At 55.7% G+C, this 11,412-nt stretch overlaps 1 protein-coding gene across 1 annotated transcript in view; it reads left to right on the forward strand.

Moving 5' to 3' along the window:
• plxnb3 (plexin B3) overlaps positions 1-10,091 on the forward strand; it is a 34,525-nt gene extending 24,434 nt beyond the window's left edge. The window contains exons 21-37 of the mRNA XM_069184055.1: positions 65-223; positions 561-709; positions 1,041-1,141; positions 1,328-1,545; positions 2,019-2,197; positions 3,209-3,275; positions 3,434-3,580; positions 3,857-4,016; positions 4,111-4,214; positions 4,500-4,587; positions 5,261-5,427; positions 6,272-6,432; positions 6,565-6,712; positions 6,822-6,886; positions 7,299-7,374; positions 7,499-7,573; positions 7,881-10,091. Of these exons, the coding sequence (XP_069040156.1) occupies positions 65-223; positions 561-709; positions 1,041-1,141; positions 1,328-1,545; positions 2,019-2,197; positions 3,209-3,275; positions 3,434-3,580; positions 3,857-4,016; positions 4,111-4,214; positions 4,500-4,587; positions 5,261-5,427; positions 6,272-6,432; positions 6,565-6,712; positions 6,822-6,886; positions 7,299-7,374; positions 7,499-7,573; positions 7,881-7,985 (2,169 nt within the window). The 3' untranslated portion in view covers positions 7,986-10,091. The remainder of the gene's footprint in view (positions 1-64; positions 224-560; positions 710-1,040; positions 1,142-1,327; positions 1,546-2,018; positions 2,198-3,208; positions 3,276-3,433; positions 3,581-3,856; positions 4,017-4,110; positions 4,215-4,499; positions 4,588-5,260; positions 5,428-6,271; positions 6,433-6,564; positions 6,713-6,821; positions 6,887-7,298; positions 7,375-7,498; positions 7,574-7,880) is intronic.
• The last annotated feature ends 1,321 nt before the right edge of the window (positions 10,092-11,412 follow it).

Below are 11,412 nucleotides of genomic sequence, written 5' to 3' on the forward strand. Positions count from 1 at the left end.
GGAGCCTGTACCTGGCCCTGGCGTGTTGAGTGACCCACCGCTGACCCTTGACAATGGCTTGCAGGGCAGAGGGCTGACCCTTGCGATGACCCGGGAGGAGGTGATTGCACGGGTGGGCCAGGAGGAGTGCGAGATCAAGACGCTGGACAGCACTCACCTGTACTGCGAGCCGCCCGAGAGCCAGCCCAGCCCAGAGGACACCAGCCCCCTGCCTGCGCTGACCGTGAGTCACTCTGCACATCTGTCTGTCTGCGCTGTGACACCAGCCCAAAGAGCACTGACAAGCCTGCATTTGCTGATTGTTAGTCTCTCTCAGGGTGTGATGGGCAGACAGACTGCAGTCTGACCCTGTCTCTCTCTCTCTGTGTCTCTCTCAGGGTGTGATGGGCACACAGACTGCAGTCTGATCCTGTCTCTCTCTCTCTGTGTCTCTCTCAGGGTGTGATGGGCACACAGACTGCAGTCTGATCCTGTCTCTCTCTCTCTGTGTCTCTCTCAGGGTGTGATGGGCACACAGACTGCAGTCTGATCCTGTCTCTCTCTCTCTGTGTCTCTCTCAGGTTGTGATGGGCAGACTGCAGTTCCCTCTGGGCTTGGTGCAGTATGACAGCGACTCTGCCTCTCCGTTCCCTCTGGCCGCGCAGGTGGGGCTGGCGGGGGGGGCGGCAGTGGTGGTGCTCGTGGTGCTGGTCATCATCCTCATGTACAGGTGGGTACTGAGCTGTGTGCATGTTGTATGTAGTCCCACATGCTAACACACACACACACACACACACACACACACACACACACACACACACACACACCCTAGAGATGATGGTGCTTTATCCAGACGGTTTAAACCCATACTGAAAGCCCTGAGAGGTGTGGACACTCAGCCCGGTGCTCTGCTCCAGGATCAACAGCGAATCAGACTCCAGATCACAGGGGAAGTGTGTTTAGACAGGAATGATGTGGGACTTCTTGACACTGTCCCTCACTCGCTCTTTCTCTGCTTCTCCCTGCTGTCCCTGCCTCACCCCTCTCTCCTCTCCCTCCAGGAGGAAGAGCAAGCAGGCTATGAGGGACTATAAGAAGGTCTTAGTCCAGCTGGAGACCCTGGAGATCAATGTGGGAGACCAGTGCAGGAAGGAATTTACAGGTATGGAGCGTTAACCACAACCACGGAATCTTTTCCACTGTTGTGGCGTCGTGCTGGTCACTGAGCCTGTAGCCCATGGCCAGTTGCCTGCAGCAGACCCGGACTCACTCTGTAGTGAGGTACACTGTGCTCTCTCTTCTCCTGCTCTGATCCTCCTTTCTCCTCCCCCCTGGCTCCCCCTCTCAGATCTCATGACCGAGATGATGGACCTCAGCAGTGACCTGGGGGGCCCGGGGATCCCCTTCCTGGATTACCGCTCCTACGCCGAGCGCGTCTTCTTCCCCGGCCAGCAGGGGGCGCCTCTGGCCCGCAGCCTGGAGCTGCCAGAGGCCCGCAGAGCCACCGTGGAGCAGGGCCTGAGCCAGCTGAACAACCTGCTCAATAACCGGGCCTTCTTAATCAAGGTGAGGTATCACTGTTATTACAGTGGTAACTACCATGTTATTACTGTGGTAATTACTTTGCTATTACTACATTCTGTATAGCTACTATTCAGTTTTTCCATTAGTTTGATGCAAGATGTATGTTAATTTCATTGTATGTTAGATGGTAGATTATATCAGTAATGCAGGCGGATGAAAAATACTGTGACTAATTAGGCATTGTTTTGCACACCCTAAGACACTCAAAGTTGGAGAGCTGTGTTATGTGAAAAGCTAGTTTCTTCCCACACGGCACATAATGTCTGTTCCATTCTCATCTCCGATGAAATCTCCCCCACAGGTTATTGTTTAACTTGACGGCAGTGTGTTCTTGCTGTGTTGTAGCGCTGTCTGTTGCTGTGTGCAGGTCTTGATAATCCTTCCTCTCTCTCTCTTCCTGGGGTCCTCACGCCCCCCCCCCCCTCGCTCTCTCCCTGGACTCCCCGTCTCTCCAGTTCATCCACACGCTGGAGTCCCAGCAGGGCTTCTCTCAGCGGGACAGGGGCTATGTGGCCTCGCTCCTGACTCTGGCCCTCCATGACAAGCTGGAGTACTACACCGACGTGATGAAGGGGCTGCTGGGAGACCTGGCCGAGCAGTACGTGGCCAAGAACCCCAAACTCATGCTGCGCAGGTGAGGGAGTGATACACAGCAACGCCACTGTAGGAGCCCCACTGGACACACCCCTGTACACTGTAGGAGCCCCACTGGAACCCCCTGTACACTGTAGGAGCCCCGCTGGACCCTCCTGTACACTGTAGGAGCCCCGCTGGACACCCCTGTACACTGTAGGAGCCCCACTGGACACCCCTGGACACTGTAGGAGCCCCACTGGACACACCCCTGGACACTGTAGGAGCCCCACTGGACACCCCTGGACACTGTAGGAGCCCCACTGGACCCCCCTGGACACTGTAGGAGCCCCACTGGACCCCCCTGGACACTGTAGGAGCCCCACTGGACACACCCCTGGACACTGTAGGAGCTCCACTGGACACCCCTGGACACTGTAGGAGCTCCACTGGACACCCCTGGACACTGTAGGAGCCCCACTGGACACACCCCTGGACACTGTAGGAGCTCCACTGGACACCCCTGGACACTGTAGGAGCCCCACTGGACCCCCCTGGACACTGTAGGAGCCCCACCGGACACACCCCTGGACACTGTAGGAGCTCCACTGGACACACCCCTGGACACTGTAGGAGCTCCACTGGACACACCCCTGGACACTGTAGGAGCTCCACTGGACACACCCCTGGACACTGTAGGAGCTCCACTGGACACCCCTGGACACTGTAGGAGCCCCACTGGACACCCCCCTGGACACTGTAGGAGTCCCACTGGACACCCCCCTGGACACTGTAGGAGTCCCACTGGACACCCCCCTGGACACTGTAGGAGTCCCACTGGACACCCCCCTGGACACTGTAGGAGTCCCACTGGATACCCCTCTGGACACTGTAGGAGCCCCACCAGACACCAATGTACACTATAGTATAAAGAACCCCACTTTTGCGCACTGTACTGTACAGTTCACACCATACAGTATAATAGGATTTCTGATGCCATGGTGGCGTTCTGTGCTCAACAACGCGAGTCTTTGTAATTCCCGTGCCTCACGGTTTCTCATGAATCCCTCAGGACGGAGACGGTGGTGGAGAAGATGCTGACCAATTGGATGTCCATCTGTCTGTACTCCTTCCTTAAGGTGCGTCTTCCTGCCTCTTTGTGTTCCTTCTAAGCCCGTGGACTGTGCGCTGAGTGCGGTGGTCTCTGATGGTCTCTTGCACTGTGCGAGTCTGCAGTCCCGTCTGTGTCAGTGACTGTGTCTGTTCTGTGTGCTCTGACCATGTTTGTGCATCTCAGGAAGTGGCTGGGGAGCCCCTCTACATGCTCTACAGGGCCATCAAGTACCAGGTGGACAAGGGGCCTGTGGACGCAGTGACCGGGAAGGCCAAGCGCACTCTCAACGACAGCCACCTCCTGAGAGAGGATATTGACTACAACGCCATGGTAAGTCTGAACTACGCTTCCCATAATGCCTTGTTGAGACTACATCCCCCACAATTCCCTAGTTGGTGGACAGTCCCAATCAGGCAGCTTGCACTAAGACTCAGTGCAGTGTGCATCTCAGGCTCTCCACACCTTGCAACTATAGAACCACCTTGTAGCAGAACCTTACTCTGCCCATTCCTGGTGTTGTCGTGCTACAGGACCTTGGGGAAAAGTACGATTTTGGCTTTGCTTCTCTCTGCTATCTGTGTGCCTCTGCTGTCCCCTCTGTTTCAGACTCTGACAGTGCTGGTGAAGACGGGCTCAGAGGTCCACCCCACGCCGGTCCGGGTCCTGGACATCGACACGATCACTCAGGTGAAGGACAAGATCCTGGACCAGGTGTACAAGGGGATGCCCTTCTCGCAGAGACCCCACGCCGACTCCCTGGACCTGGGTACGAGAGGGCAGGGGCGAGGAGGAGGAGAGGGAGGGAGTGGGGGGGGAGAGGGAAGAGGAGAAGGGGTGGATCACAGTGTCTGTTTTGACAGAGTGGCGGGCGGGGCAGGCGGGTCACCTGACTTTGTCCGATGATGACGTCACCGCTGTGGTCCAGGGCCGCTGGAAGAGACTCAACACTCTGCAGCACTACAAAGTAAGGCGCTGTCAACACTAGTCCTGCAGTATTGAATATAGTGAACGGCTGCCTGGCACAGTCATTGAAAAGAGGCTGCCCAGCGCACGACAGGGCACATCACCTGAAACTGCACTTCCTGAAAACATAGAAGAACTAAAACACTGCTCTGAAGTGTACCGGCATCATTATACCGCTGTAGTGCAGCTTGTAATAAAATAGTATAGCCTGCACGTGAACTGTAATTAGCTAGGTCCAGGGATTTTTATTGAAAAGATCCGTTCTTCTGTCCTGTCTGTGTTCCAGGTGCCGGACGGGGCGACGGTGGCTCTGGTCCCTCGCGCCCGGAGCTCAGTCCAGCAGGGGGTCAGCCAGGTGTTCCAGACGGGCGAGAGTACGTCTTTCTTCCTCCTCCTCCTCCTCCAGCCCAGAACTGCAATGTCCCGTGTAGAAATAGCTGTCACTGCGGACTAATGGCGGTGTCGTGTGTCGTGTGTCGTGTGTCGTGTGTCGTGTGTCGTGTGTCGTGTGTCGTGTGTCGTGTGTCGTGTGTCGTGTGTCGTGTGTCGTGTGTCGTGTGTCGTGTGTCGTGTGTCGTGTGTCGTGTGTCGTGTGTCGTGTGTCGTGTGTCGTGTGTCGTGTACAGGAGGGTTCTGCACTAGCGGCTGTGTCGTGCGTGTGTGTTTCTGGACAGGTAGTGTGTGTGGGAATTTTCTAGACTAGTGTGTGTGTTGCACTAGAGGCCGTGTGAGGTGGTGGGGTTCCAGACTACTGCTCCCGAGGAGCAGGGATGTGATCTTGGGGCGCCAGCGGTGTCCCTTACCTGACGCTGCAGGAGGAGGAGGAGGCAGGGGTGTGGTGCGAAGATGGGTACAGTGGAGGTGTGATAAAGAGTGAAGCCCCACATGGGAAGCCGTGCCATTCCACACCAGGCCAGGCCAAATGTGGTGTGAAGATGGGGGGAGACACGGGGCATTCTGGGGGAGTGCTGTGCAGGGTGGCCCCCCACTCCCCCTGCTCCCGACACCCAGTGGTTCACTCCAGCGTGTCCCCCCTCGCCCCCACAGAGACCCCCATGCTGGAGGCGGAGGAGGAGGGGGGGCTGCGGCTGTGGCACCTGGTGAAGTCCAGCGAGGAGCCGGAGATCCCCAAGCACAGGAAGAGCAGCGTGAGGGAGAGGGAGAGGGCCAAGGCCATCCCCGAGATCTTCCTCACCCGCCTGCTGTCCATGAAGGTACGGCCGGCCCCTGAGGGCCCAGACCCCGCGAGGGAGGATTCGAGGAGCATCGGTCTTAACAGGGGAACGGGACCCCCCGTCTGAGGTCACGCGCTGGTTCCACGGCTCGGGGTCAGAGTGCCGTCTGCTGGTGGCGCTGCTTTTCCAGCGGTTTCGTTCTCATCCCGGCTCTCCCCGCACAAAAGCAGTGACGCGTCGTGTCCGTTCATGTCGCGCTGCTCAGGCGGAGTCAACTAAAACCACTCTCTGTGAATTCAGAGCCTTGTAGTACCAAAAGACATTTCATGTCGTCTGTCCCAGTACAAAAACGACAGTACGAGGAACAGTCATGTTCATTCAAAGCAAACTAATTAAGATGAGTTTGGCAATACCTCAAAGCTTTGTACTATTAAATACGTGTGCCTTTAAATATTCCGTGTACAGAGCACACCGCAGGTGAGCAAATATTCATCAGTCGAAACGGGGTGACGCAATTAAAGCTTCATACCTAGAATACACACCGGATGAATGAAATCTTTTACATAAAATATTGTGAGTTTTAAAACTGTAAAGTTACAGTTTTCTCACATGTGGATGTTTTATTCTCCAGAACACCTTCCCCTCGACAGGCTAGAACCTGGAACGTCACCATTCCGCAAAGAACTGAGGGGCTCTCTTCTGCGGGGTTTGCTCCGACACGGCTTTCAGAGAAGGGCGCTCCTGAGCCCCCTGCTGAAACAGATTTAGAAACGGGGCACCTTGAGCGAGATCGCGCGCTTGTAGGGCGCAAGACCGGCAGTGTGGTCTGGGGGACACGGCCTGGGTGTGAACGCCTCTCCCTGTCCCCCTCTCCCTCCCTCAGGGCACGCTGCAGAAGTTCGTGGACGACGTCTTCCTGTCCATCCTGAGCACCAAGCGCCCAGTGCCGATCGCCGTGCGCTTCTTCTTCGACTTCCTGGACGAGCTGGCGGAGAGGCACGGCATCGCCGACGCCGAGACCGTGCACATCTGGAAGACAAACAGGTGAGCCCCCCGCGCAGGGACCGCAGAGTGGTGATGGGATAGCTGTCCGCCAGGGTCACGGCGCGTGTGGGCTCACGGGGTCTGTGTCGCCGTGTGTGTGTGTGTACACCCTGTCTCTGCTCCCTCCCCCAGCCTGCCGCTGCGTTTCTGGGTGAACATCCTGAAGAACCCCCAGTTCGTGTTTGACGTCCAGGTGACGGACAGCGTGGACGCGGTGCTGTCGGTCATCGCCCAGACCTTCATCGACTCCTGCACCACCTCCGAGCACAAAGTGGGACGGGTCAGTAGCTCCCAGCCACGCCCGCCCTGCCCTCGGTGCTCCTCCGCCATGGAGGCGGGAGTGTCTGTGAACCGACCGGTCAAGCTGACCGCTGTTCTGTCCTCCACAGGACTCCCCGGTCAACAAGCTGCTGTACGCCAGAGAGATCCCCCGCTACAAACAGCTGGTGGAGAGGTGAGGGGCGCGGGGCCGCAGGCGGGGGTCCGGGGGTCTGGGGCCCCTCTAGTGCACAGTGTGTGCTGTGAACGCTGTACACTGGGAGCACAGTGCAGACAGACCTCAGACACAGTGTAGAAACCTAGATCAGCTGTGTTGTATATATTATTACAGTGTATGCACCTTTAATCTCACTAGACTCACAGATGCACAGTACATCTAGGCATGAGTGGACCAGGGCTGCAGTGTATCATGTGCAGACCTGTCCTGACACACGGTATAGCCCGGGGATGCAGTATGTGGAGTATGCAGGCCTACAGCAGTGTGGTACTATTCACAGATACGCACACGGTGTGTCACGCAGACCCGGTGTCTACAGTACGGCGGGCTGCTTGCAGGAGGTACCTGACTGCGTGTGTCCCGCCCACAGGTATTACAGTGACATCCACAGCGCAGTGTCTGGATGCTACCAGGAGATGAACTCCATGCTCACCGAGCTGTCCGGGGTGAGTCAGGAGAGGCCAGAGGGCACCTGCGTCTCTGTCACTCTGTGATCTGCCCCCCACCCCCCCGCCTCTGTGCGCCTGCTCACCAGCTCACCCGCCTGCCCGCCCCCCCCCTGTGTTTCAGAGCTTCGCCTCGGAAGTGAACAGCCTGGTGGCGCTGCACGAGCTCTACAAGTACATCAACAAGCACTACGACCAGGTGAGCCCTCCCCGAGCTGGCGCCCCCTGCTGCTCCCTGCCGGACTGTCCTCTCTGTCCAGGCAGACCCCCTGCCGTGATCCCTGTGATCAAGCACCGAGAGGCACTGGAAATGCAACAGAGCAGCATTGGAACCAAGGCCCCAGTGTTAGATTGTGAATGCTGTCTGCACTTCTTTCAGTGCTGTGAAGTGTTGTGGTGAGGGTGGAGTCTTCTCCCGGTCATCACGCAGGAGCTGGGGATAAGTGCTAGGGCTCTCGTGATCTTGTTGATTTAAACTCTCTCTTCCTCCGTGTCTGTGTGCCCAGATCATCCTGGCCCTGGAGGAGGACCCCTCAGGTCAGAAGATGCAGCTGGCTTACCGCCTGCAGCAGGTCGCCGCCCTGGTGGAGAACAAGGTCACTGACCTCTGACCCCGCCAAGGCCCACTGGGGGAGGCCAGGCGTGCGGACGAGACGGACCGACTCGCAGACTGACGGGACAGGCTGAAGCACGGCCGTCCACGTGGGGGGTGGGGATGGGGTGGGGCGAGGAGGATGACGCCTTTTCGAGCGTTTGTCGTCTTCTTTCTGGGCTTGACGTTGGGCCGATGCCATGTCCCCGTGGGGACCTCCAGCCCTTTCGCCAAGCCGAGGGGTTTCTCGGACGAGACGCGGGCGCAGAGACCCGTCCGTCTCCTGTAAATAGCGCTTGTTGGTATTACCAGAGCCATACGTGCCTTTCCTGATTCCCGGCGGGTTTTGAAGACGCTCAGTGGGAAGAGAGCAGGCACAGAGGGAAGGCGCTGCGGGCGCAGGGCTGCAGGGGTGCCTTGTTCAGGCAGGGCGCTGGCTCTCGTGCGGTCGCGGCTCGCTGCTCAGTGTGTGCAGCGGGCTCTGTGCTAGATGATGAATTCACTCCGTCTGGCAGACGTTGGCAAAAAAAAAAAAGGGCTGACCCACATAGTGACTGCCAGTTTATTAAGATTGATGTTTTTAAATAATATATGGAATAAATTGCAGCTAACTGAATCAAATCAGAGGAGGTGTCCAGGCTTTGCTGTTCTGGAGAATCTGAATAAGATGGTCTGGGACTCCAGGGACGGACTGTGTTTGATGGCTCTGTGTCTGCTTGCCGAGTTGCCTAGTGTTCAGTAGCTCTTCATTACAGGGCTGATCTGCAGTGTGTTCAGTAGCTCAGTGTTGCAGTGCTGGGCTGTGAAGCGTGTTCAGTAGGCTCTGTATTACAGGCCTGGTTTGTAGTATGTTCAGTGGTTCACTATTACAGTGCTGGGCTGTGCAGCGTGTTCAGTAGCTCAGTGTTACAATGTAGGTTGAAGTGTGTTCAGTATTACAGGGCTGGGCGGCAGTTTTCAGCAGCTCAGTGTTACAGAGCAGGACTTCAGTACAGAAGGAAAAGAATGATAAGGGCAAAATGAAGCTGTTCTGTTTATTTGAAATGTATTTATATTTTGTGCAATTGTCAGTTATGCTTTTTCATATAATTTTTTTTTACCTGGAATCCAACAGTTCAATCATGCGGAAAAATTTTCTTTGTTTTAATCTGTTTAATCTGCTTACCGAGCTTGGTGTTTTTAAATGCACATTCCCCTCTTCATTCATGCCCGGAGCTGGACCATGACCTCCTGATGACCCCTGTCTGCGGGGTCAGGGGTCGCCCACTGAGACAGGGTGCTGGTTCTGAGCTCGGTGTGCAGTCCAGGCCCATGAAGCTGCTTCTGTTCCCTTCCTCCTCACCTCTCCTCTTCGGCGCATCTGGAGATCAAGGGTGTTCTGGCTCGGCGCAGCAGTGCCCCCTGGTGGAGGGAGGAGAGCACCTCTGGTCTTCTGTTCATCCCGAAGAACATTTCCTGCAGCTTCCAGGAGGTTTTGTTTGGCCATGGCTTTGTCATGCTGTGCTGTACCTTCCTACCCTGCCTGGGCATCTCATCGTGAAGTACGTCACAACCCTTGACTGCTTTTTGATGCAGTACGTTTCTCCAAGGTTGGTTTTGGAGGACTCTGAAGCAGCAGGAGTTTAAAGTCTCTGCTGCCTGTCTGGGTGGGTCTGTGTGCTGGCTCTGAGCTGCTGAGGAGAGGGTACTCTGCACCCTTCTTTGATCACCTCACCACAGGAGCAAAAGATGGGAGCTGGTGTTAGTGGTCAACTCTCAGCTCTTACTTCCAGAAAAGCACTATATAAGTGTAAGCAATTATAATTAATTATTATTATAGTTTGGGATTCTGGATTTATAAGGCTGTGCAGTACCTGAAAATAACACAGGGGGCAGCAGTGAGCACAACAGTAACTTCTCCCTGTCCAGTCCCTGAGCCAGTAAGACCAACAGTCCGGTCCCAGTGTGCTCAGTACAGTGACCCTTAACCTCCTGATCTTGTATAGTTTGCTACCTATGTGTAAATGTGCCTGTAAATACTGTCAAAAATGATTTTTTCTTCATTTTGGATGTATTTATTTACTGTTATTGAATGAAAAAAGTGATTTAATTAAAAAAATCTTTAAATAAAATCTTTTAAAATGCCTGCTTGGTTTATTTTTTGAGTCTTTTTTCCATTCAGTGCCTGTGTTTGAGGTTGGTCTTGGCTCAGCTGTGCACTTCAGCCAACCCCCCACCAGGGGGCAGCAGCGCTGCCTCATCATTGCTGACACTTCAATATTTCAATATTCAATCTGGCCCAGAAAGTATATCTAAACCTTATTAAAACCTTTACCCTGAGTGATGCATTCTTGTTTTCACAGGAAAAAATGATGTCAGCCTGTTTAGTCCCAGGTTCAGGTGCAGCAGAGGGCAGAGTGATGCACCTCCTGGGTTTAACTGATGACTTTGCTCTGATCTGTCCAGACTCGCTGTGTTCGTGTGGCTGTGAGGGAACTGGGGCGATCGGAGTGGATACAAGGGTTGCAGCTGGCGGCCTGTGAGGAGAAACATGATTTCCATTTAGGAGTTATGGCTGAGGAGGCAAAGTGCAGGGGGTCAGCATTGGGTCAGTGAAGCTCTGGGCTCTGTCCTGGGGTGCTGTCTGTGTGGAGTTTGCGTGTTCCCCTTGTGCGCACATGGGTTTCATCCAGGTGCTCTGGCTTCCTCCCAGAGCCCAAAGGCTTCTGGGAAACCTGGCCCTGGTGTGAGCATGTCCTGTGATGGACTGCTGTCCTGTCCAGGGTGTGTGTGTGTCCTGTGGTGGACTGCTGTCCTGTCCAGGGTGTGTGTGTGTCCTGTGGTGGACTGCTGTCCTGTCCAGGGTGTGTGTGTGTCCTGTGATGGACTGCTGTCCTGTCCAGGGTGTGTGTGTGTGTCCTGTGGTGGACTGCTGTCCTGTCCAGGGTGTGTGTGTGTCCTGTGGTGGACTGCTGTCCTGCCCAGGGTGTGTGTGTGTGTCCTGTGGTGGACTGCTGTCCTGTCCAGGGTGTGTATGTGTCCTGTGATGGACTGCTGTCCTGCCCAGGGTGTGTGTGTCCTGTGGTGGACTGGTGTCCTGTCCAGGGTGTGTGTGTGTCCTGTGATGGACTGCTGTCCTGCCCAGGGTGTGTGTGTGTGTCCTGTGATGGACTGCTGTATTGTCCAGGGTGTGTGTGTGTGTGTGTCCTGTGGTGGACTGCTGTCCTGTCCAGGGTGTGTGTGTGTCCTGTGGTGGACTGGTGTCCTGTCCAGGGTGTGTATGTGTCCTGTGATGGACTGCTGTCCTGCCCAGGGTGTGTGTGTCCTGTGGTGGACTGCTGTCCTGTCCAGGGTGTACCCTGCCTTACACGCGTTGCTTGATAGACTCTGGCTCCCGTGACCTCTGACCCCTGACCCCGGTCACTTCGGACTCGACGAAGGGGAGCTTCACTGCCTCTAAAGGTCTG

This window comes from Lepisosteus oculatus, chromosome 2 (genome assembly GCF_040954835.1).
Source record: "Lepisosteus oculatus isolate fLepOcu1 chromosome 2, fLepOcu1.hap2, whole genome shotgun sequence".
NCBI lineage: Eukaryota > Metazoa > Chordata > Actinopteri > Semionotiformes > Lepisosteidae > Lepisosteus > Lepisosteus oculatus.